The 24,835-nt window shown below is 46.5% G+C and overlaps 2 protein-coding genes and 1 long non-coding RNA gene across 5 annotated transcripts in view; 1 reads left to right on the forward strand and 2 right to left on the reverse strand.

The window, feature by feature from the left end:
- LOC118640011 overlaps positions 1-5,985 on the reverse strand; it is a 28,897-nt gene extending 22,912 nt beyond the window's left edge. Inside the window, exon 1 of the long non-coding RNA XR_004961321.1 lies at positions 5,884-5,985. This is a non-coding gene — a long non-coding RNA (uncharacterized LOC118640011). The remainder of the gene's footprint in view (positions 1-5,883) is intronic.
- Positions 5,986-6,103: 118 nt separating this feature from the next.
- On the forward strand, positions 6,104-16,168 carry PIK3IP1 (phosphoinositide-3-kinase interacting protein 1). Its single transcript, XM_036276765.1, has 6 exons — positions 6,104-6,308; positions 7,146-7,262; positions 7,349-7,468; positions 8,380-8,580; positions 8,680-8,758; positions 15,770-16,168. Exons 1-6 carry the CDS (start codon positions 6,224-6,226, stop codon positions 15,972-15,974), a joined length of 807 nt encoding a protein of 268 aa, XP_036132658.1. The 5' UTR covers positions 6,104-6,223; the 3' UTR covers positions 15,975-16,168.
- A 2,838-nt stretch (positions 16,169-19,006) lies between these two features.
- LIMK2 (LIM domain kinase 2) overlaps positions 19,007-24,835 on the reverse strand; it is a 68,082-nt gene continuing 62,253 nt past the window's right edge. For all 3 annotated transcript variants that reach the window (XM_036276758.1, XM_036276757.1, XM_036276759.1), the window contains 2 exons: positions 24,016-24,173; positions 19,007-20,383 (listed from right to left, as the gene is read on the reverse strand). In XM_036276758.1, the coding sequence (XP_036132651.1) occupies positions 20,239-20,383; positions 24,016-24,173 (303 nt within the window). In that variant the 3' untranslated portion in view covers positions 19,007-20,238. The remainder of the gene's footprint in view (positions 20,384-24,015; positions 24,174-24,835) is intronic.

Consider the following 24,835-nt stretch of genomic DNA (forward strand, 5'->3'; position numbering starts at 1 on the left):
ACCCAGGTGGCCTGGGTCCCGGTTCACTCTTCACTTTTACGTAGACCATGCATAAACCTCCTTACTGGTTTTCTGGCTTTCTGTCTTGGCTTCCTCTAATCTTCCACACTGTGGCCTGAGTGATGTTGCTACAACGTAAGTTTGATTCGTCATTCTCTTGATTAAAACTCTTTCCTGGCTGTCTTCAGGTTAAAGTCCACACTGAGGAACCTCCATAACCTGTCAGCAAGTGCTCACCTCTTTGGCTTCATGTTTTTTTTTTGGTCTCATTTTAATCACCACTCTGAATGCTCCACTAGCCCCTGTTATAGCCTACACTTCCAAACTTCTGCACATTATCTGATCTGCCAGGAACACTAACTCCTTGCCCCCTTCATATTTTACGTTTTCTGACAAGCCTTTTCTGACCTCGAAAACTAGGCCATATGCCCCCAGTACTAACTCTACTGTAGCATTTCTTTCACTCTGTTGTTTGGTCTTTCTACTAGTATCTGCTCTATCACAAGATTGTGAGCTTCTCAAGAACAAGGACCTTACCCTGGCCAGTTTGGCTCAGCGGTTAAAGCATCAGCCCGTAGACCAGAGAGACCCAGGTTCGGTTCCCACTAAGGGCACGTACCTCGGTTGCAGTTTGTCACCGGCCTCAGTTGGAGTCTTGTGGGTGGCAACCAGTCAATGTGTCTCTCTCACATCCATGTTTCTCTCTCTCTCTTCCTCTCTCTCTCCCTCCTGCTCTATCTGAAGATAAATGCAAAAATGTCCTCGGGTGAGGATTAAAAAAAAAAAAGAACAAGGACCTTGTGGAGCTCACTGTTGTATCCTCAGTACTTGGCTTAGTGCTTTCCCAGTGAACAGGAGACATGTAATAGATAATAATTGAATCAATAAACCTTTGTATCACACTCTTTCACACTTATTTATAAAAATCCTATATTGCTTTTATTTTCATATGTGTTATCCTGAGCTTTATAAACAGATTTTAAGTTTTTGGAGGATAGCAAATATACCCAGTTGTTCTAAGTTAGAGGTTACTGATGCAAAAACGAACACAACTGCCCTGGCTGGTTTGGCTCAGCGGCTGGAGCATCAGCCGGTGGTCCAGAGAGACCCGGGTTCGGTTCCCACTAAGGGCATATACCGCGGTTGCAGTTTGTCCCCGGCCCTGGATGGGTCGTACAGGAGGCAGCCACTCGATGTGTTCCTTTCACATCGATGTTCTCTCTCTCTCTCTCTTCCTTTCTCTCCCTCCCATTCTATCTGGACAAAAAATGGAAAAATTTCCTCGGGTGAGGATAAAAAAAACAAAAATGGACACAGCTAACATTTATTCAGGGCTCAATGAATGTTGACAACCCAATGATGAAGGTACTATTTTTATCTCTCCCTTCATATGAGGAAACTGAGTTACAGAGAGTTTAATAGCTTCCCTAAAATGACATCTATAGTGACAGAGTTGGGATTTGAATCCTGACATTGGTTCCTGTACCCTTAACCATTGTAATAATGGGCTAAGGAAACTTAGAATTACAGATGCTAAGTAATTTACATAAGATCATACTGAATTGCTGAAACTGGAATCTTGGTCTTTCTAAAGCCTGCACTCTTATTTATTTGATGTACTGCTTCTCTTGCTTTAATTATCAGCGCTATAGCTTATACTGGGTATAAATAAATTTTAAAAGCTGTAGATCTCGTTTACTAAGATCGGAGAATATTAGATTCCCTTCCAAAAGAGACATAGTTGTAGCTTACTGGGTTAATTAACCTTAAATACTGACAGCCTAGATTTACAAACCAATTAAGTTTACAGTCTCTGGTATTTTCCCTGTGACACTGAAGACTGTATTTCCCTCAATGTGAAAGCTACGTATTCTAAGGCTGGCCACAGTCAAAATTCACTCTCATTTAGGAATTTATACTTCCCTTTACTTCTCAAAACCAGTGATATGATGTACTTAAGTTCTCTGCTTTTGTGGCTCCTCAGTTCCCCAGTGTAGAATGTCTTGTTTCTGAAAGTAACCTGTGATCCACAAGCCTTCTTGGCTGTTTTATTGTTTACCCTTAAAAAATTACTACTCTCTGGAGGCTTACTAGACTCTTTTTCCTTACATAGCACTCTGCTTTCCCCCTTTATTTCAAACATTTATTAAACACTTAACTATGTACCAGATGGAAATAACTTAATCACCGAAGGCCATGCTTTCAAAGAAATGACCTTAGGTTTAGATGTCTGACTGAAATATTATTTCCTTTAAAAACTTCATAAAATTATCTCCTGTTCAGTTTGCAATCATGCACCGAAATATCTTTCAGCAAAATCTCAGTGGCTACTTGTACAGCATATGATATGAAGAGAATAGCGGAAGCCAACCCCTTGGCCCTCTTTTGCTGACAAAAAGGATTCTTTTTTTTGTTTTTTAATCCTCACCTGAGGACATTTTTGCACCTATCCTCAGAAAGAGCAGGAGGGAGAGAGGGGGAAAAGAGAGCAAGGAAGAAAGAGACAGAAACATCGACATGAGAGAGACACATTGACTGGTCGCCACCCACATGACCCCAACCTGGGCTGGGGACAAATTGCAACTGAGGTACGTGCCCTTAGCGGGAATGGAACCCAGGACTCTCTGGTCACTCAGGGAAATTTTTCTACCGATTTTTAGAGAGAGTGGAAGGGAGGGAGGGAGGGAAACATCAATGTGAAAGGCACACATCAATTGGTTGCCTCTAGCATGTGCCCTAATCAGGGCCAGAGAAGGAACCTGAAACCCAGGCACATGGCTTTGACCAGGAAATATGCTACCCTTCAGTGCACAGGCTGATGCTCTAACCACTGAGCACACCAGCCAGGGCAACACCAGCCAGGCAAGCAAGCCTTTTAACAGCTTTATAGCTTCCTTGTTAGAGCTCTTCTACTGAGATTCGTTATCAAAATGAACTGCCATCCTTCTTGGGAAATGCTCTGGAGGCTATTTCCTGAGTTAACACTATGGTTTTCTCTCTGGATTAGTACTGATTTAATATGAAACCGATAGTCAAACATCCCTGAAATATTTAGAAAATGAGTATTATATTTCACAGCATTGTCTTTAGGCATAGAAACAATCCAAAATCAGTATTTGAGCAATGCTGTATCATATTATTGTTGTAGTAATATTTCCATAAAAAAATATGAAGTTTGGGGTAACTATAGGTCATAAAACTCAGCCATACTGTATGAATACATGAAGCAAAGTTCTAATCTGGATCATGAGAAAAAGACGAAAACATCATCAACGATGACGACAGCAACATCTCTGAAATAAATTTTATTTCCCTGAGGAAGGAAGGTACTGAACCTGTTATAACAGAATATGCCTATGAAGGACTAACAAGCCCATCATTCCACCCCAAAATCAAATCACACTGATAAATGTATTATTTACAGGAAAGAAAAAGAGAGATGACCAAACTGAAAAAAAATATCTCCTTTGGCCTCTCATATCTTTTCCAGGCAATGCTGTTCCTGATAAGACACATGGCACAAAATATAATTTTGCTATATATCAAAGTTTGTAAGTTAGGGAAGATAGCAGTTTCTTAAATAGAAAAATTACATGATAATGGCAACAAAGAAGCTTTGGGCTTCTTATGAAGAAATGTTGGTACATAGAAAATAGCATAGAAAACAAAGGATTTAAAAAAAGCAATATAAGGCCCTGGCCAGTTTGGCTCAGTGGCTGGAGCGTTGGCCTGCGGATCAGAGAGTTCTGGGTTGGTTCCCGCTAGGGGCACGTACCAAAAAAATTAATAAATAAAATAAATAAAAAAGCAATATAAGAAATCAAGATATAATAAATAGTACTTCATGGTAGAACTTGATTTAAAGACTAAAACTCTAGCCCTGGCCGTTTTGGCTCAACAGTTAGAGTGTTGGCCTGCAGACCAGAGTCGTGGGTTCGATTCCAGCCAAGGGCATGTACCTCGGTTGTGGTTCATGTATGCGGGAGGCAACCAATTGAACTCATATGATGTTTCTTTCTCTTTCTCTCTTTCCCCCTCCCATTCTATCTGAAGATAAATGGAAAAATATCCTTGGGTGAGAATTAAAAAAAAAAAAAAAGATTAAAACTCTTTAGAAAGTTAAAAAAAAGAAAATTAAAGAAAAAGAAATACTGGCATCCCTACATGGGCACAGTAGATAATCTGAAAATGGTACAAGTGCTGGCCTGTGTATAGCCAGCAGAAACAGCCCTTCAGAGTTTAAGGTGGAACATTTTGTCAGACAATAATGGAGCACCGACTGCATACAGAGGCAATGCATTAGATGCAGAGGTGTCCATTCAAAAGAACACCTTGCTACTCTGAAATTAAAAACTGCCTTCATTTTCTCAAGCCTACATATTTTCAGTAATGAAACAAAATACACATCATATATTTCTTGCAGTGGTGTAGGAGTATTTAGGACCTGTAAGGAAAATTGTGCAAAGAAACTCCTTCCCCTCAGACTTCGTCTGTAGAAATGTCCTACTGGTTTCCTGAAAATAGTGTAAGATTTCTTTAGCAAATAAAATATCACCCTGTTACTATTATCCTTACCATGTTTCACTTTTTTTCATAATACTTAAGACTACCTAACATTTAAGTATTTATTATTTGTCTCCCTCAACTAGAATGCCAGTTCTATGACAGCAGAGAGTTCAAATATTTTGTTCACAGATATATTCTCAGTATCTAGAACTATATCTAGCATGTAATAGACTTTCAAAAAAATTTGTGAACTTAATAAAAGTGTTTTTAAAAAGACTCCTGAATATTGTTAGAATTGTTAAATTCTAAAATTTTGGCCTGTCCTGGTATACATGTGTGAGAAAGAGTAAACTGACCGACTCTGTGGTGTGATTCCCAGTATGGACCAACTCAGGAGTCAGAGGACCAGAAACTGGAGGAGATAAGAGAGTGATTGCAAAAAGAAAGCAACATATCTTATTAAAAGGACTGAAGGAATCAAACACTGAGAGCAAACTTATCTTAAGAGTAAACTAAATTTATCTCTGTTCTTTCCATGTCTGATATCTGACTGAATTCAAATTCACTTCAGATTAGTTGTACTGACATTAGCTTTCTTCCTTGATAAAACTTTCAAAACTTATTTAGTAAAATTTTTTTTTCTCCTCCCTAAATTACTGCCTGCAAGATGTAAGCCCTCAGATGGAAACAGTCAGTCTCCCATTTCTATTTTCAGAGATGTCTGAGTCACAAGGTAGTCTTGGCAAATCACTCTGCTCTATCTTTCAATTTACTGAGGCTGCCTGGGAACGTGAACTGTCAGCCAAACAGGAAGAGGGCCCTTCTGCCTAACTCCAAAAGACCTAAGTCATATGGATGTGGTGAGTTTAATGATGGATATAAATAACTGCAAATGGATTTCCCACAGGGTGGGGGGTGGGAGTGGGAGAAGCAAACATTTAACTTAACTTCCTCTATATGAATTCAGGGCTGGTAGAAAGGACAGACTATTAAGTATAGATGCATAAATGCCCCAATCTTTGCATAACATGTGTTTTCAACTAAAGAGATCCCTTCTGTATTCCTACTATACAAACTCCAAATATAAGCACAGGAATGTGACTGATCTGAGCCTGGCAAAGTTACACTGTTAAAGAAAAAGTCAGTGTTCATAAACATGTGTAACTCTGTCACAATGGCCCTTTTTATTTTTTAGGAAGGGGTATAAAGAGTTACTTCTACCTAGCTACTGTAATTTGTGCCCCCTCTGTGGTCTTGAGGTCCTCTTGGTTGTTGTAGCTAGTGTTCTCCCTAAATTGTTCTGCTTTAGTGACTATAATTCCAGACCTCCCTCCCCCCAATGATGTCTCTTGACAGAATTACTCTTTCTGTACTCACACAAATGGAAACTGAAGAGACGAAAAGCCCTGGGGATGTAGCCATTGCAGCTCTCAAACTGATCCACTGCTATACCACAAGCTGAATGTCTGCGTCTCTTCACTTGGCAAAGTTCCTCTCTTGGCTCAGGGTTAGTGATCTTGTTTGGCATAGGAGGCTTAGGACCCAGGGGGCGCCTTTCAGCTGAAAAACACCGTGCTGCAGCAAGCTAGCTGGGAAGCTCCCAGTTCTAAAGAGAGGCTGTTTACCAGAAGAGCATAACAAGGGCAGGTCTGACTGCAAGGCTGAGACGTGGAGGCAGAGCTGCCGCCAAGGGGACCCCAGTTGGTCAATCTGCAAGATGAAGGTGGTGAGGATGCTGTTGGCCTGGGTGCAAACATTCCTTATCAGCAACATGCTCCTAGCAGAAGCCTATGAATCTGGAGGTAAGATTACAATCTTTCCTTTCTGCAGCAACTTAATGAAGCAGAGAGGGTAAAGCTCCCTACTTCCCAAGCATGGAGAAGCTACACAGGAAGATGACAAGAAAGGAAGCTTTTAGCCAGTTTCTGTTGTCCCAAGAAAGCTTTCTTCCATTTTTTTTTTCTTTCTCCTTTTCCTTGCCAGGGGTTTGCAGCTCCATCTTTGCCATTAAGAACAAAGGCAAGTAGCCACTTTCTCTTTCCTTTTCCTTGCCTGTGGCTCATGAGTGGATGGAACTTGGGGATTCATTCCCCCTACTCCCTAAGTCTTGTCCTTTTCAGAGACTTTGCATGGATGGTGTGGCCAGAGCACAGCCCTCCTTCCCCAGCCTCTTCTTATGGTTCTGCTGCTGAGGGGAGAAGGAGTTTGGAGTTGCATCCAGGCAGAGTGTGAGGAAGGTTCCCTCCGTTTGAGACTCTTTTGCCTGACTGAATCAAGGCTTTTGCAAATTCTCCCAGGAGGGAGTGTTCCCTATGGAAGTGTGGCCATGCGGGAAAGGGAACACCAGAGTTTATATAACATGGAACTGAAACACAGGGATGAATTTCAGGCCTGGCTGCCCACCGAACCAGGACCTTCCCTGCACCCTCCTCCACGGGGGCCACAAGTTACAGTATAGCAACCCTTGGCACTTGTGCAGTGCTTGCCGGCTTTAAAAAAAAAAAGGGCTTAGGTCCAGGCATTGGCGGAGTTTTCCACTGGAGTCAGGAAGCCCAGCAGGGTACAGGGTCTCCGAGGCCCGGTGACCCGGGCTCCCCAGCTGGCCAATCAGTGTCTGGGGGGGCTCCTCTTCCTCACAGGCTGCTTCTGGGACAACGGCCACCTGTACCAGGCGGACAGACCCTCCCCCGCGCCAGGCCTCCGCTGTCTCAACTGGCTGGATGTGCAGAGCCGCCTGGCCTCTGCCCCCAAGTCGGGTGAGTGTCCGCCCCGGGCGGCGGGCGGCGGGCGGGCGGCGGCCGCAGTCGGGGCCCCGGCCCATGACGCCTTTCTCCCCTCCTAGGCGCCGGCAACCACAGCTACTGCCGCAACCCGGACCTGGACCCGCGTGGGCCCTGGTGCTACGTCAGCGGCGAGGCCGGCGCTCCGGAGAAGCGGTCTTGCGAGGACCTGCGCTGCCCAGGTATCCACCCGGGACCCCCGTGCCCTGGGCTGTCTGCGAGCAGCCGTAACCGCCGCCGCGCACGTGCGGCCGCATGACGCCGGCCGGCCCTGCCCGTCCCCACGCCATCCGATTGGCCAGGACTGTCTCCAGGCCGCGGGGCCCAAAGCTTATTGGTCGCCGCTGCCGCTCTGAGTGAGCTCATCCTCCGCGAGCGCCTTGTAAACAACCCAAGGAGGCGAGGCCCAACCCCTCGGCTGGGAGCTCACCACCGGAGCACTACCTCCGGGAGCCTCAGGGACCCGCGACCAGTGTCCGACGCCCTTAGCGATCCCTTCCGCGTTTACTGAACATTTATGGAGTATCTGCTGAGTGTTATCCTCTGCTCACAGCCCTCATGGGAAGAAGCTGATAGGGGGATCTGAGCCTCAGAGAAATTAAGTGACTTACTGAGGCCATGGCAGAGTCCGGATATGAATCCAAGTTTCTTAGATTCCAGAGTGCAGACTTGTTGCTTCCGAGGCAGCAAGACAGTTTTCTAAGATTAAATGGAATATGTAAACATATAACTTAGGGATTGGCACAAAGCGTGAGCTCAACAAATGTGAGCTACCCACAGGAGTCATAGTTGGCGCCTGGAGAAGAAGGCAACTGAGCTGGCTGTTGGAGGATAGCAAGGATTTGAACAGATGAAGACATGGGGAGGCAGGAGAGGCCCTTTCTTCTGGCCTTCCCTCCACATTTGCCTCTTCCCTGCTGTGGTACGGCCCTCACAGGCCTGGTCTTGCCCCTAGGGGAGAATGTGATTTCAGTGTGTGTGGGTCATTATAAGGTGGATCCTCCTCATCTCCCCTAATGCTAAGGACAGGTTCAGCTGTGGAATTCACTCAGACCACTCTCTGATGAGAGCTGTTTTTTCACTTCACCTCCAGAGTCTATTTCCCAGGACCTGCCAACCTCCAGGACAGAAACTGAGGAGGCGTCTGAAGTGCCAAGTGGAGATGAGGTGCGGTTGTTTGCTCCTGCCAATGCCCTGCCCGCCCGTAGCGAGGCAGCAGCTGTGCAGCCAGTGATTGGAATCAGCCAGCGGGTTCGGGTGAACTCCCAGGAGAAAAAGGACCTGGGAACCCTGGGTATGACTACTCTACTCCTGTCCTTATGGGATTCATGAAGAAATATTTGCTGATGGTCTGGGGTATGGCTAATGGGGCCTTGTGTCCTGTCCTTGGCAGGCTATGTGCTGGGCATTAGCATGATGGTGATCATCATTGCCATCGGAGCTGGCATCATCTTGGGATATACCTACAAGAGGTCAGTAGTTTCTCTTCTGGGCTTCCTCAGAGAAAGGTACACAAAGTCAAATCAGATGCCTTTGTGGCATTCTTACCCAAGAAGAAAGTGAGGTGTTGAAAAAGGGAAACCAGTTCAAGATGTAGAGATTTGGTTCTAGTCTTTACTAGATGACCTTGGATAAACCCCTTCCTTTTTAACATTTTTATTATGATTATGATTATTTTTAATCCTTATTGTTGAAAGTATTACAGATGTTCCCCCTTTTTCTCCCCCATTGACTCCCTCCCCACTCAAACTCCTTTCTTTGATGCCTTTACTCCTCACTCCAAAGCCTTGTGAATAGGGGTTCATTTTACAGATGAGGAAACCTTTGTCAGAGGTAAAGTGACTCATTCAAGGTCACACTACCTGGGAATGGCAGAACATGGATTCAAACCCAGCTTTTTTGACACCAAATTTCCTGATTTCTAATCTAGTGTGTCTGGTGTGGAAGTGAGTGGCACTGCAGAAATAAGGCTGGACACTTACTGAACTTTTTCTGGGAGTTATAAAATTCTGCTACTAGAAGAGATCCCCAGCCACCACTTTTGTCATTGGGGCTTGAATTTCCTGAGCCATAAGGATTTCCTCTAGGATAGGACAAAAAAAGTGAGTTAGAGGACAGAGAGCCTGTTTGCTACTTCTCACCGCACATCATAAAGCCAAAAAAGCTACCTGGGAAACTCAGGGACATGACCTATAGCTGGGACAGCAGGAAGAGGAATTCTTATTTTGAGAGGGCCTCTGAGATACCATGTGGAAAGGCTATCAAAGTCAGTGCATGATGATAAGCCAGAATTGCATTCATTTTTTTTTTTTTATCCTCGCCCGAGGACTTTTTTCCATTTATCTTTAGACAGATTAGGAAGGAGGGAGAAAGAGAAAAACATCGATGTGAGAGAGACACATTGACTGGTTCCCTCCCGTGTGACCCTGACCAGGGCCAGGGACCGACGGCAACCGAGGTACGTTCCCTTGGCCGGTATCAAACCCGGGTCTCATTGGTCCGTGGGCTGACGCTCTAACCGCTGAGCCAAACCAGCCAGGGCCAGAATTGCATTTGTTTTTATAGGCCTGTCCAACTTTGGGAAAATTATTTGCCATTCTTGGGCAAAATTGGGGATTTGACTTCTAGCTCCGAGTGTAATATGTCTCTCCAAGGTCTGAGAAGGCTTTCTGTAAGGGAAGTGATATGGTGGGCTGAATTTTCCAGGGCAAGGGCTATGTTTGGCCCCATAGCCCCAATGGATCACCCAACATTAAATCTAAGATGTCCTTAGAGGTAATATTAGTCATGCTCCTCATTTTACAGATGAAAAAGGGAAGTGTTTGGTAATAACAACAATAGTAGCAGTAGGGAACAGTTACCATATGCCAGACATTACTTCAGGCAGTTTGCATGCTTTAAGTCAGTTCTCACAATCACCTTGATGAGGCAAATGCTGCCGTTATCCCCAGTTTACAGATTAGGAAACTGAGTCAAGAGAGGATATGTAGCTTGCCTGAGGTCACACACCTGGCATTTGGTGAGGCCAAGTCTTAGCCTTGCCACTAATCTGTGTGACTTTGGGCAAGTTGCGTCTGTTTCCTGCTCAAAGTGTTGCTCTTGCTGAGGCATGTGACTGCTTAGCTCATTGGTCATAAACAATAGCTGTTTTTCTTTTCTGTAAAATGTGGGTACTATGTTAGTGTCCTCCAAGCCAAGCCCGCTTCCTTCTCTGGTTTTCTATGATTCAGGAAGCAGAGGTACAGAGAGGGGAAGTATTGACCTGAGTGAGAGGGTCTCCAGAATTCTAGTCCATGGTTGTTACCGCAAGTGAAATGGTTGATGTGGAAGGTCCAGGGACACCTGCTTGTTCATTTCAGAGTTAGATGAAATGATCTGGTGGCTCTGGCCTACAATGCATAGTCAGAACCAAACCATGTAGGCTGAGTTTAGCCCTCCTTCCTCAGTCACTGAATATCAGTTGACTCTCCTCTAATCTCTTACAGTTTCTAGGCCTCCAGGTGCTTGAACTGGCTAAACATTCTTAATTTCGAGCTCAGTTCTCATGCCAGCAAGGAAGCCAGGCCTTTCTTCTAGATTTGCTCCTCTAGCTGTCACAAGACTGCCCTGAGACCTAGAATTTACCTTCCTGTAGACTCAGGGCAAGGCACCAAGTCACCAGACTCCCCGTCACTAACTAGAAGACCACCCCTTTCCTCAGCGAAAGTACTCTGAGTATAGTTCAGACTATATGACAGGAAACCACAAGTGGGCTAAAGGCAAGCTCTCCCCAGAGACAGAATAAACTGTCCTAGAAAGAGCTGTTGAGTGTAGATTCTGCTACCCTGCACCTCAGTTTCTTGACTGTGAAATGGGGATATATTCCTCCTCCACACACACCATACCTACCCCATCCCGCCCCCCAAGATTATCATAAGTATTAAATGTAAACAGAACAGCATTCAGGTTAAATGATTATAGTAGCAGCCAACATTTATTGCATGCTTTCTTAATAAGTAAGGCTGTACTGAATGCTCTTCCCTGATGATCTTGCCCAAGCCTCATGGCCACACTAGAAGGATCACTTTTATACTGTTTTACAGTGAGGAGCTGAGACCTAGAAGAGTTAAGTGCAATGTCTAAGCTACACAGCTAATAAAGTGTGTCTAAGGATTTTCAGTATCTCCCAAAAGTCCAGAGAGGCCCAGTAGCTTCATGCAAATTTGCTCTGAATGACTGTAGGAAAAATAAGAAACTTTCAAAATAAAATAGCTGGGTTTAGAAGTCAAAAGAACCAGGCCCTAGTTCTGGAACTGCTACCAATTCTGGGTGTGACACAGGACAAGTCATTTACCTTCTCTGGTTTTATCAGAGTTTCTGCATCTTTAAAACAGTGTAGAGTCAGGAGGTTAGCTATGATGATCCTTCCAGCTCCAATATTTCCAATACTATATGCTGGTGGCTGCAGGCACTACTAGTTCAAATCCCAGCTCTGCCATTTGCTTGAATAAATGATTTAACCTCTCTGTATCTGCCTTCTAATCTCTGAAACAGAAATCCTAATAGATAGCACATAGGTTTGTTGTGAGGATGAAATGACACAATTTGGGCATACAGTTGGTGTTAATAACCTTAGCTGCCTTGAGGAATCTTTTCTGAGAAGCAGTGTGGCACAGCACTGCTTCTGACTGGGAAAATAGTGGTGGCTCAGAGTTACAGAATAATTTGAAGAAACCTGTGCTGCCGGAAGGAGGTCGGCGATGCCTTCATCCTGCCCCCCTTTCCCAAAGAGGGTGTCACCAGTAGGCAGGAGCTTCATCCACACTTACTATCTCTGGGCAGCCTAGCTCCTGAACTTGGCCCTGGAGCAGCCAGGGATAGAATTACTGCAAGCCTTGAACTCTGCCTAGGAGTTCAGTGATGCTAATGGGATGGAGCTTTCCCCTGGCTGGGAAGGGCAGGGCAGGCAGGCACCAGGCTTCTTCTCAGGGGAAGAAGGGTGCAGGTGGGGGTGAATGAGGGCTTAGCCTGGTGGGTCTTTTTCCTGGTTGTCCGGGCCACAAGGTTCAGACTGCCCGTCTGCAGCTGTCTATTCCTGCCTCAAGTGCAGTGTCGGTGCTAGCTCTGCAGGGAGAGCTTATTTTCTGGGGGGGGAGGCAAGGAAAAAAATGTAAGTCAACACCACTCTACCTACCCCCTTAGGAGAGAAGCTGAGTCCGTGAATAAGCCTTTTGTTCTTTCTTGGCAGCCAGACAACAGCCTGGCTGTCCCCCTTCCTCCCCAACAAAGTGGTGAGAATGGACTGAGCTGCTTGATGGTCATTGCAGCAGGCCTGGTGGCCTCTCTCCCATCTTGAAGGGAGCTGGGGGCAGCCACTGCATCTCCAGGACTCACAGGCAATGTTAACAGGAGGTACTTGGGGTTGAGTGTGTTTTGAGGCTTCTAAATGGATGAGACTATAATCCAGATGAGTCCCAGCACCTGTTTCGTTTACCCTTCCTTGGCTGCTCTTCCAGCCCTGCTCTGCTCCATTAATACAAAGTAGATTTTTTTTTTACCCCCTAAAGACTTGTGTATGATGTAGCCTGACCATTATCAACAGTTCAGCTGGCCACAGCCAGGTTTTTGGTAAAGGAGGTAGCTGAGGAAAGCAAAGTCTCAGTTTCTTCATTTATAAAATGTGGATGATGATATCTTACAAAGTTGGTGTGGAAATTAAAGATGGTACATATATAAAGTGTGTGGCATCCAGTAGGTATATAGGTAGCTCTTCTCATTCTGGATGATGGGAAGGCTATTTTCTGGCACTTTAGTAAGTACTCAGGAAGTACACTCTTCCTCCAGACATATTTTGAAATTCAGGCCTGCACAAAAGATACTTGCATACTACGCTTTTGTAAATTGCTTTTTGGTCTTCTGATGGCTTGGGGACTCCCTTAAAAAATCTAACCCAGACCACCCTGGCTGGTTTGGCTCAGCAGTTGGAGCGTCAGCCCGTGGACCAATGAGTCTCGTGTTTAATTCTGGTCAAAGGCATGTACCTTGGTTGCGGTTCAGCCCTAGCCCTGGTTGGGGTTGTGCAGGAGGCAGCCATTCGATGTGTCCCTCTCACACTGATGTTTCTCTCTCTCTCACTCTCTCCTCCTCTCCCCCTCCCTCCCTCCCTCCCACTCTATCTGAAGAGAAATGGAAAAATATCCTTGGGTGAGGATTAAAAAAAAATCTAACCCAGGCTTTTCAAGCTTCTCCTTACATAGGTGATGTTGGCCTTTGTTTTATTGTGGAGGTAGGTGTTTCCTTCTATGTGGCAGCAGCTGTAACCAATGAGCAGTGCTCAAGGGCAAAGTGAATCTTAGGCTTTGAGTGGGGATGCACTTGGTCCAGACAACCCTCTCCCCATGTCCCTCCATTTCTCTTCTGGGTGCTCTGGGAGTTAATCTGCTTCTGGAGTTGGTGGTGTTCTGTACAGAGGCTAATGAGAAGGATGGGGCAAGAGCCTCAGGCTTCCACATTCAGAAACTCAGTGACTCAGGGAGATGAGCTCACAGATTTGCCTTCTGTGACCTTACAGTGAGAACTAGGGAATCAGAGCATATATCATGTGAGGGAATCTTACAGAATGTTGGGGGCCTTGGGGCAGCCCAAGTCCATCTCCTTGTTTTACAGATGATGAAATTAAATGCCCAGAAAGGAGAGAAGTTGCTGAGGTCACATAAACAGTACTTGCTTGGCTGGTCAGTTTCCTTGGAAAGCCAGATAAAGTAACATTGCTTGGTGAGTCAAGTCATACTCAGGACAAATCATAATAACCTTCTATGACTTTTGTAGCTGTTCCAGTGTTTTCAAATTGCTTTCACTTTCATTGTCTTATTTTGAAGCAGATATTATCCCCATTTCACAGATGAGGGAACCAAGGCTCAGTGAGTCTGTTTTGCCAAGTGTCACATAGCTAAGGCTGAGCTGGTACGAGAACATGAGCAAAGAGAACTGGTTGATTGAAAGACAGTTCTGAGGCACCTGTACAAATTCCTCTCCTTCCAGCCTGTTATTTTCTCAGTATTCTTCTCCAGTCTCTGGAAACTTTTGTCATTGCACCTCGTGTCATGAAGGATTCGTAATCTGTCAGAATTTAGCCATCTTCTCCAGGAAGTCTGAAGTAGGCCTGTGTTGTTTCACCAAGTCATCCATCAGCTGCCTGCTGCAAGGCCTCTTTGGAGGGAAGTGGGGCTCCTTCCAGAACAATTTTCTCTGACAGCTGAGCCGATGTGTCTAGTTGCTGGCTTTGGAGTATGCGGACCTGGGTCCTGGGTATTGGTTCTGTTGTGCAGTGTGCTAAGCACTCACCAAACTCTTTGGCTTGCACCAGTGGGAAGGGCCCTACACATGCAGGCAGAACATTGGGTTTGAGTCCCTGCCCCACCATTTCTTTGGGGTGACCTTGATCAGGTCTTAACTTCTCTGAGTAGTACAGTCCAACAGACTTTGGTTTGAGTCCACCATGTGGTTGGAGAGTTCCTTAACTTCTTTGGGCTATTTTCTCATCTATAAAATGAATGCTGAGACCTAATTCTTAGGGTTCAGCTGAGAATGAAGTGAGAGAATGTATATAAAGTCCTTAGCATGGAGTGCCCCACGCGAGTAAATGCAGCAACACCGTGGCTTGATTGGGTCACTAAGCACTATGAGAATTTGAAGGCGTGTGAAAACTAAGGGGTCTGATGGTCATTGTATCATTGTTTCCCACTGACCTAAGGAGCCCACAGAGTCCCTTTTGGCTTCTGCATGGGTTGGGGGCAGTCCTTGTTTCCAGCTGGGGTTCACATCTTCTAGGACTTGAGGATAAGACGACTGTCTCAGGACAGGACGGTCAGGTTAGCTTTCTGGACTTTATGGTTTAGAGCTGAGATAGTTCTCTGGGTCTCTTGGAGTCCTGGGCTGAAAGAACAAAACTATATCTTGCTTTAAGAGTCTCTTTCCCGTTGGCCTGCGGTCCAGAGAGACCCGGGTTCGGTTCCCGCTAAGGGCACGTACTTCGGTTGCAGTTTGTCCCCGGCCCTGGTTGGTCGTGCGGGTGGCAGCCACTCGATGTGTCCCTTCACGTCGATGTTTCTCTCTCTCTCTCTCCCTTCCTCTCTCTTCCTCCCACTCTAACTGTACAAAAAATGGAAAAATATCCTCGGGTGAGGATTAAAAAAAAAAAAAAAAAAAAAAAAAAAAAAAAAAAAAAGAGTCTCTTTCCTCTGTGTTCTCTTCCTTGAGTCCCACTGCAGCTCTTTGAGGTTCATATTACTATTACCTCCCAGTTTTACAGACGAGGAAAGACCAGAAGTATAGGAGCTCCTTGTTAGGGCAGTCTGGCAGAACAGGAACCTAGTACATCAACCACTAATTCACTGTGACTGCAGCTAGCTCCTGCCCTGCCCGGATAGTACTTCAGAGGTACTTTCTAATGAGCAAAGCCATACAGGAGGTACAGCTTGAACACTTCGCTCTTTTCTTGCCAGGGGGAAGGACCTGAAAGAGCAGCATGACCAGAAAATGTGTGAGAGGGAGATGCAGCGAATCACCCTGCCCTTGTCTGCCTTCACCAACCCCACTTGTGAGATCGTGGATGAGAAGACAGTTGTGGTTCACACCAATCAGACTCCAGTCGACCTTCAGGAGGGCAGTGCCCCCCTTATGGGCCAGGCAGGCACTCCTGGGGCCTGAGCCCCCCACAGTGGGCAGGAGCCCATGCAGAAACTGGTGTAGGTTGGCCTACCCTCCTACAGCTGGGAGGAGCTACACTTTTTGTTGTGGTTAAAACCCTCCCTTCACTTTTTTTTTTCCTTTTTGTTTTTGGTGAATCCTAAGACAGAAGCAGATGGCGCTGTCGGCTGAGGGCAAAACTGGGTAGGGTCCTACCAATGCTCCTTCTCCAACCCTTGGAGCAGAGTTTTGGATGGAGACGGTGGCAGCCCTGACAGCAGTGCTGCTGACAAGGGCTTCCAGCATTGCCTGTGCCCTGGAACTGAATCAGGGATGGACAGGGAGCTCCCCTAGGCTCCTCTGTGCTTTATTATCTAAGGTGGCCTCAGTATCCACCTTTCTGTTTGTTCTCTGTGGGCTTGAGTGGCATACAGTTATTCATAGTTCAGGTCAAGCAGGTCGAGAGGCAGCATTTAAAAAATATATTTAGTTTAAAAAACATTTGGGATGGAACTCCCTACTGACCTCTGAGAACCGGAAATTAGTTTGTACAAAAACCAAAACTGGAGGTTGAGAATGGGATCTAGGCTGGGGGTTGCTGGGTGTGCTCCAGCTTGCTGGCAGTGATGTGCCTTGACAATAGTGGGCCAGGCCTGGGCCCAGTGACTCTTCCTGTTTCGAAAGGAAAGGAAGGGAAGAATCGCACTGAACATTCCACTTAGGAAGAGGGTAGAGAAGGATCCACAACTGCCTTCGGCCATAGGACCTGAGGTGGGCCTGGGGTGCCCTAGACAGTCTCTCCAAGGTAGACAGTAACCCCTTCATTTTGTGGGGGTTAAGACAACAGTTAGCTAACCTATGGGAATTATACTGTGGGGCTTTGTGAGCTGTTTCTGAGAGGTTAACCTAGAAACTAAGCTCAGTGGCAAGTGCTTCAGGGCTTGCCCCTGCAGTGGCCTGAGTTTGCAGGTAGCTCATTGGCCTCAGGCCAGCTCCTTCCAGTGGGGGCAGTGGAGCTAGGGTCACAACCCCTTACTTGTAAAACAGTCATAGAACCATTGGAAGGGACTTTAGAGTTCCTCAAGCATTTTGGACACAGGGACCCAGAGGGGGAAAGTGATACCCAAGGTCATAGAGAGGTACCTGCATGGCCAAGAGGAGAGTACATTTCCCCACAGCACTGTGCTTCACTGTCAGTGGCTCAGCAGGGCCTCCAAGTCCTGATGTCACACTTGGAGGCCTTAGAAATGCTCCCTGTCCACAGAGCTTCCTTCCCCAAGGCCCTTCTACTGCCTCACATGGAGAGGGGGTTAGTGGGGTTCCATTTTCTTTATCAGGCTGTTCCTGAGGGTGGTTTACTGAGGGGACTTAGGCCTCAGGGGAAGTCCCTTGGTGTTAGTGATGCTGAAAGAACATTACTGGTTTCTACTTTTCTATAAAAGCATTTCTCTGTGTACATGTTTTATATACCTCATTCTGACACCTGCGTATAAAGTGCAGGAAATTGCTCTGCATTTGACTTATATAAATTATTTTTTAAAAAAGAAAGTTTCACATTACCAAGTTTTTGTGGGGTGTCGGGAATACTTCTCCCTAAGTTGGGAAGCTTTTGGTTACCTTGTCAACACTGTTGTGGCCCTGACCCTGTCACTGGGAGGTGTAACAGTTAAATGGTTGGTAACGGCAGTCATCACCAGGAATCTTTCAGGCTGAAGCTACAGGAAAGATGGGTGTGCGGGCATCTCAATGGTCTGTTGATTACTGCGAATCCTCTTCCCCTCAGCATTCTTTCAGAGTTGGAGGTAGTTAAAATGAACATCCAGGCAGCCCTTGGTTGGGGCTGGAAATGGGTAGTGGGTGGTTGTGCAGTAGTAGCCAAGGAGGGATTAGTGTACAGAGGGGGATGAGCCCTTGGGCTGCCAGGAACAGCTTTATGCTGAGGAAGGTCCCTGCAGGAGTGATTCCTAGGGCTCCAGAAGCAACAACCAATGGGAGTGTTTGTTGGACTTTCAGCAACAGGTTCTCAGCCTCTAGGAACACCCAGGGCAATCTTTGCCCATGTCCAGACACTTCTCTATAGTCCTATCAGCAAGGGGCACCCTAGAGCATCAGTTTTTCCAGGATCTAGATTCTGCCCTTAAGTTGGGACTCTTAAAGCTTTGGGAGATAATCACCTTTGGATATATAGATTTATATTGTGCCCAGGATACCACTCACTAGATAGCATCTTCCTGCCCATTGCTCATCCCTCTACAACATTCTCTATGTGCAGAAGCAAGAACTGGGTCTTCTCAAGCACTTGTAAGGAAACAAAGGGTAGGGGTGACTTGCAATCATTTTTTCCCATTATGAAGGTGACACGCAGCCCTGTGGAGAGGACTCTAGGATATCCAGGCCTTAGGAATGTACATATATTAGAACGTGAGAGTGTAGGGCCCCAAAGGAATAACTCAGCTGGTAGGTGGGAGTCAGATCTACTTTAAGGACTGGGCTGCCTCAGGTGGGATGTGTATGTTCTCTGGAGCAGGTTGGTGTCTACATAAGGGGAGGGGATTAGAATTAGGGAGCATGAGACCTCCCTGCTGTGGGGAGTCATGTGACCTGGACCTGGAAATGGCCAGTAACATTCCTCTAGAAGGGAGCAGGGGAAGCCTTGCACTCCTTGGCAGACAGGCCAGCAAACTCTCCATGTGCATCTCCCTGAGCCAGACCCCAAGTCACCTTTTACTCTCAGTATGTCAGTTATGTTAACTGCTTAATTTATTTTGGTTTGCTCAATGGCCCAACTTGGACCCACCACTCCCATGCTTGCTGGGGACAACTGAGGCACAATCAGCCACACAGTGCTGACCCTGCTACTACTAGAGGCCCAGGGCGCAACCCCACAAGCTTCACACTCCACTCTTAAGTATGGTCTATGTAACATAGCCAGAGATGACATCTAATCCCACAACTCATCAGGTCTAGGAACAGTATTTCACATATCACCCAATAGATAGAACAAGATAGTATTAACAGCAAGCACTCTCCTGAATCACTCCCACCCTCTTCTCCCTCCCACCCTCAATACAATCACCATACATTGCAGTAATATCCCAAACCCATTCCCAGTTTGTTAAATATGGTGCAAGTTCACAGACACTTAGGAGGCAAATCTATTTGTGTTGAGTCGTTGGATCTCTGGGAGCCAAGGTAGAGGCTACAGCTAGGAGCTAGTGAGGTGGGCAAGACAGCAGGGCAAGTTGAAGCCAGATGGCTCAGCTCAGGAAGTTGTCTCCCCAGCATCTAAACTCTGAGACTCTGCTACCACCTCTTCCTGCCCAAGTTGGTGCCTGGACCTGGCATAGTGAAGGGTGAGCAATGGCTGCCACAAGGCCGAGATTGCTGAGGTTCCCACTCCCCCAGCCTCATACACAGGGCCTGTGACAAGCCATACTATCCTCCAGAACCCATCCAGCTCTAGGCAAAAGGTCACAGGCTTCTGGCTGAGGTGCCCATCAGGGTATGAGTGACAGCAGCCAGGATATGGGCTTTCTAGGGGGCAGGGCCTCTTTCTTTCCAGCCCCCAAGTCTCTTCCTGCACTGTGGGTGACTTCTTGTTGCAGGCAGAAAGGGTGCCAACCAGAAGTTCTCAGCTAGTCTCCAGCAGTAGAGTTTGAGAACATGAAGCAGAAGCTCCCCCTCACATTGATGTAGCCTGGGAGGTGAACAGAAACCAGCCCTTCCCTGACTCCTGGCCAGTTCCACCACAAACTAAGGGACTCTTCAAAACCTATTTCCTCAACCCCTGCCCAGGGGAGGGTGGGACATGGGAGTGAAAAGAGGGTAGCACCACTGTCATTTCACATCCTTGGATTGCAGCCTGGCTGCCAGTCTTTCTCTCATCCACACTATGGCTTGAAGTCCTCCTGTCTCTAGCAGGACCAGAGAGACTTCAGAGCCCAGGGGCAGGTTCACCCTGGAATCCCGCCAGCAGGTCCAGATCATGCAGATTAGTGTAAGCAAGAGCCCGGAATCCCAGGGAATTTCCGAGTGGTCATGAGTAACAGATTCCTCCTGGCCCAGGGGCCAGGCTTTTTTTTGGTTCCTTCTTCACAGCTTTCAGGCGAGTGTTGGATTTATAAACAGTAACCAGGCCCCAAAACTTGTGGAGATGGATTTCCCTGGTGCTGTGCCGGCTCGCCTCCTGGGGAGGTAGTAGGGATGGCTTGTTCTGCTTCTAAACAAGCTGCCAATCCACAGGAAGCTGGGATGGCCCTGCCCACCGCAGGGGGCTGGGCCAGGGCTAGGGGGGCGAGTCCCGGGTCAGGCCGTACTGCATGCTCACAGTGTGGTCCAGCTCCTCCAGCTCTGCAGGCAGTGGGATGCCCAGCTCCCCCAGGTACAGGGAGAGGGCCTCAAAGGAGTCCTCCAGTTTTGAGAATGCCGGTCTAGAAAGAAAAGTGGTGAGTTGGAGGTAGGTGAAACATGGGTAGGGCCACAGGGTGTATGAAAGGCACCTAGGCTTGTGGCTTAACCACTTCCTAGTTGTATGACGTTGGGCAAGCCCCTAAACCTTGTGCTTCTGGGGGAAATAGGGTTGTTGCAAAGATTAGAGACAACATTGTAAGAAGGCTGGTGTTGCCCCAGGAGATAGCTTAAAAACAGAAAGTCCAGGGGGAAAAAAGCCCCTCCCATGTCTTAGAGAAAATGCAATCATCAAAGGTGGGATTGGACTAAGTGCACTCTTTTTTTTTTTTAATCCTCACCCGAGGACATTTTTCCATTTTTTGTACAGATAGAGTGGAGGGGAAAGAGAAAGAGAGAGAGAAACATCGACGTGAAAGGGACATATCGAGTGGCTGCCACTTGCACGACCAACCAGGGCCGGGGACAAACTGCAACCTAGGTATGCACCCTTAGCAGGGACCAAACCCAGGTCTTTCTGGACTGCAGGCCGACGCTCTAACCGCTGAGCCAAACCGGCCAGGGCCTAAGTGCCCTTTTTATTTTATTATTATTTAAAAAAAACTTTTTTTCTTTATTGATTTGAGAGAGAGAGAGACAGGAAGCTCCAGAGGGAGAGAGAGAGAAACATCAATGAGAGAGAACATGGACTGGCCGCCTTCTGCATGCCCTCCACTGGGGATTTGGCCCACAACCTGGGCACGTGCTCTGACCAGGAATCGAACCCACGACCTCCTGGTGCATGGGTCAACGCTCAACCACTGACCTAACCAGCCATAAGTGCCCTTTTTAAAAACAATTTATTGATTGATTTTAGAGAGAGCAAGGGAGAGGGGGAGAAGAGGAGAAAGCGAGAGACACAGAAAGAAAGAGAGAAACATTGATTTATTGTTCCACTTATTTATGCATTACCTTTGCATATCGGGATGATGCTTTAACCAACTGAGGTAGCCAGCCAGGGCCTGAGTGCCTTTTAAGATCCTCTCCAGCCCAGCTAGTGTGGCTCAGTGGTTGAGTGATGACCCATGCACCAGTAGGTCGCTGGTTCAATTCCCAGTCAGGGCACATGCCCAGGTTGTGGTCCCAATCCCCAGTGGGGGGCATGGAGGAGGTGGCCAATCGATGTTCTCTCTCATTGATGTTTCTGTCTCTCTCTCCCTCTCCCTTCCTCTCTCTATAAAATCAATACAAAAAATAAAATAAAATTAAAAATAAATAAATAAAGATCCTTTCCAGTCCTCAGACTATTTTCACATTAGTGGATCTGCATGGGAAGGGGCATTTCATACTCAGCAGCTCTTCCCAGGGAGAAGGCAAATACTGGGCTGTTAGTGCTGTGGAAATAGCTTAGATGCCCTGGAATCCTAAGACACCTCAGGCTTACTCCTCCTCCTCCTCCATGTTTTTACTTAAACATCTTGTCACTTTCTCAGCCTACTCTGATCACCATATTTAAAATTACAACGTGTATCCCAAGCAATCATCTTTCATCAGCTTGACATTTTGTTAAAAGAATTTGTCACTTTTTCATATTCAATATAGTCGATCTCTTCTTGCTAGAATGTGAGTTCCAGGAGGGGAGGCACTTTTGTTTTGTTCACTGCTGCATCCCAAGTGCTTAGGACAGTATCTAGCACATGGTAGGCACTACTCAGTACATATTTGTGAATGAACTAAAGATAGACATTTAGAATGACTGAGTATCATGCTCTGATACTCTGGTGTTACTAAAGGATTTCGGTCCTTTGGCCCATGAAGGAACAAGATATAGAGCCTCCCACCAACTAGTTCTGACTGTACAGTGTACCTTTGGAAATTATTTAAAAATGAAGATTATGTGACCTGGCTGGTTTGGCTCAGCGGTTAGAGTGTCGGCCTGCGGTCCAGAGAGACCGGGGTTCGGTTCCCGCTAAGGGCATTGCAGTTTGTCCCTGGCCCTGGTTGGGTCGTGCGGGTGGCAACCACTTGATGTGTTCCTTTCACGTCGATGTTTCTTTCTCTCTCTCTCTTCCTCTCCCTCCCACTCTATCTGAACAAAAAAATGGAAAAATGTCCTCAGGTGAGGATAAAAAAAAATAATAATAAATAATAAAAAATGAAGATCATGTGCCAACTGGTTTCTTCGATGAGATGGAGTTGGGGAATGAGGAGAGTGTTGAGGAATACATTAATTAGCAGATTATAGAAGATGTATAATTTCTGTGCTAGGTGTTTTGGTAGTGTTTGCATTTGTTTTTTATTAAAAAAATTTTTGTTTCCTTTATTGATTTTAGAGAGAGAGGAAGGGAGAGGGAAAGGAGACAGAAACATCAATGAGAGAGAACATAGATTGGCCGCCTCCTGCATGCCCCTGACATGTGTCTTGATCAGGAATCGAACCGGTGATGTCTTGGTGCATGGGTCGATGCTGAACCACTGAGCCACACTGGCCAGACTGCATTTGTTTTTAAAAGAAACATGATTTAGCCCTGGCTGGTTTGGCTCAGCGGTTAGAGTGTTGACCCCTGGACCAAAGTTGTGGGTTTGATTCCAGTCAAGGGCACATACCTCAGTTGCAGTTTGGTCCTTGGCCTGGTCAGGGTTGTGCGGGAAGCAACCAGCCAATGTGTCTCTCTCATGTCAATGTTTCTGTTTCTCTCTCCTTCCCTCCTTCCCTTCTATTCTTATCTAAAAATCAATGGAAAAATATCCTCAGGTGAGGATTAACAAAAAAATAAAAATAAAAGAAACATTTTTTGCCTGGTTGGTGTGGCTCAGTGGACTGAACATTGTCCCACGGACTGAGAGGTAGAGTTCAATTCCCAGTCAGGGCACATGCCCATCGATTCCCAGTACAGGGCGAGCAGGAGGCAGCCGATTGATGTCTCTCTCTCACATAGATGTTTCTATCTATCTCTCCCTTCCTTTTCCTCTTAAAAATCAATAAAAATATATTTAAAGGAAAGAGAGATAGCCCCGGCTCAGCGGTTAGAGCGGTGGCCCACGGACCAGAGAGTCCAGGGTTCGGTTTCCACTAAGGGCACGCACCTTGGTTGCAGTTTGTCCCTGGCCCCGGTTGGGGTTGTGTGGGTGGCAGCCACTTGATGTGTCTCTCTCGCATCGATGTTTCTCTCTCTCTCTCTTCCTCCCTCTCTCCCTCCCGCTCTATCTGAAGATAAATGAAAAAAAAAAGTCCTCGGGTGAGGATAAAAAAAAGAGAGAGATAAACAGGAAGACTGCGTAATAACAAGAAAAATGCAGGGCAAAATATAAAACTTTTCTCTATTTGAGATCATTAATCTATAAAAAATGTGTGTGTGTGGACATGGACGGGAATATGGAGACACAAAGACACTTATTCTGTTAGAATGGTATGTTTGGGTGAGTTCTGTTAAAATTTATTTTAATGACTGTCTCTGTGTTATACCCAGGCCACTAGCTACTAGGCCCTCACCCCTCCCCACCAACCCCCCACTTAGCATGTCAGAGTTGTCGGGTGCCTTCAGTGGTTGACAAGCACATCCTTGAGCTCAAGGCTTCTGCCAACTCTGTGCCTGGGAAGGGTTTGGGGATAGCCAAAGGCAGGGGCAAGCATCCCAGGACCTTGTGAGCTGGGGAAAAGGGGTGAGATACCAACCTGCTCTCAGGCTCCAGTTTGCAGCAGATGGTAGCCAGGGGGAAGAAGGCTGGGGGGCAGTCTGTAGGGACAAACTTCTCCCAGAAAAGCTTCACGTTGAGGCCAAAGTCCAGTGTTCGGGGCAGGCAATCAGGATCTGCATATACCTGCCCAATGATCTGCAGGTGAGAAGATGGCTGGTCACAAATGGACGATGGATGGTGCAGCCATACAGCAGGGGAGAGGTATGCTGGTACACAGATGAAAACCGAGGTTCAAGAGCTGCACCCCCCCACACCTTGCCTCTCAAAATCTTGTTAATGCAGACTTGTCTTTTGACTGAGAGTCTGATTACTGAGGAGGGTTTAGAGGAGGTCTTACTGCAGCAGAAGCACAATGTTCCAAATCTGGAGGGGCAGCTTCCACACATCCCACCCTGTCTCAGTGTCCTCGTGTCCCCTGCCAGAGTTCAGGCTCTGTGAAGTGAGGTGCTGGATCTGATTCATGTCTGAAACCCTTTGGTGCCAGCCTAGTGCTTTATACAAGAAGATGCTCACTTGATCTCTATTAAAGAAAACAATTTTTAAAAGAACCTTTCTTCATTATGTCAACTATCCCTTGTCTCTCCTCTGCTACTCACCACTTTGTAGGAATTTCAGAAACCTTTGAATGTATGTGTGACTGACTGCTTTAAGATAGACTGAGCTAAGCACCTCGGGGCAGGAATGCTTCCAGGACTCACTCTGTGCCTCCCAGTACCTAGCACTGTGCTAGATGGGCTAGCACTTCCTGGAGTGGCTACTTCCACTTCCAGGCTCAGGGCAGGTACAACTCTAGGGCC

This window comes from Molossus molossus, unplaced genomic scaffold (genome assembly GCF_014108415.1).
Source record: "Molossus molossus isolate mMolMol1 unplaced genomic scaffold, mMolMol1.p scaffold_m16_p_22, whole genome shotgun sequence".
Taxonomy (NCBI): domain Eukaryota; kingdom Metazoa; phylum Chordata; class Mammalia; order Chiroptera; family Molossidae; genus Molossus; species Molossus molossus.

Coding starts and splice junctions, on each gene's coding strand:
- PIK3IP1 (XM_036276765.1), top strand. CDS start 6,224: ATGAAGGTGGTGAGGATGCTGTTGGCCTGGGTGCAAACATTCCTTATC. Junction 6,309..7,145: donor AGAAGCCTATGAATCTGGAG/GTAAGATTACAA, acceptor TCTTCCTCACAG/GCTGCTTCTGGGACAACGGC. Junction 8,581..8,679: donor AAAGGACCTGGGAACCCTGG/GTATGACTACTC, acceptor TGTCCTTGGCAG/GCTATGTGCTGGGCATTAGC.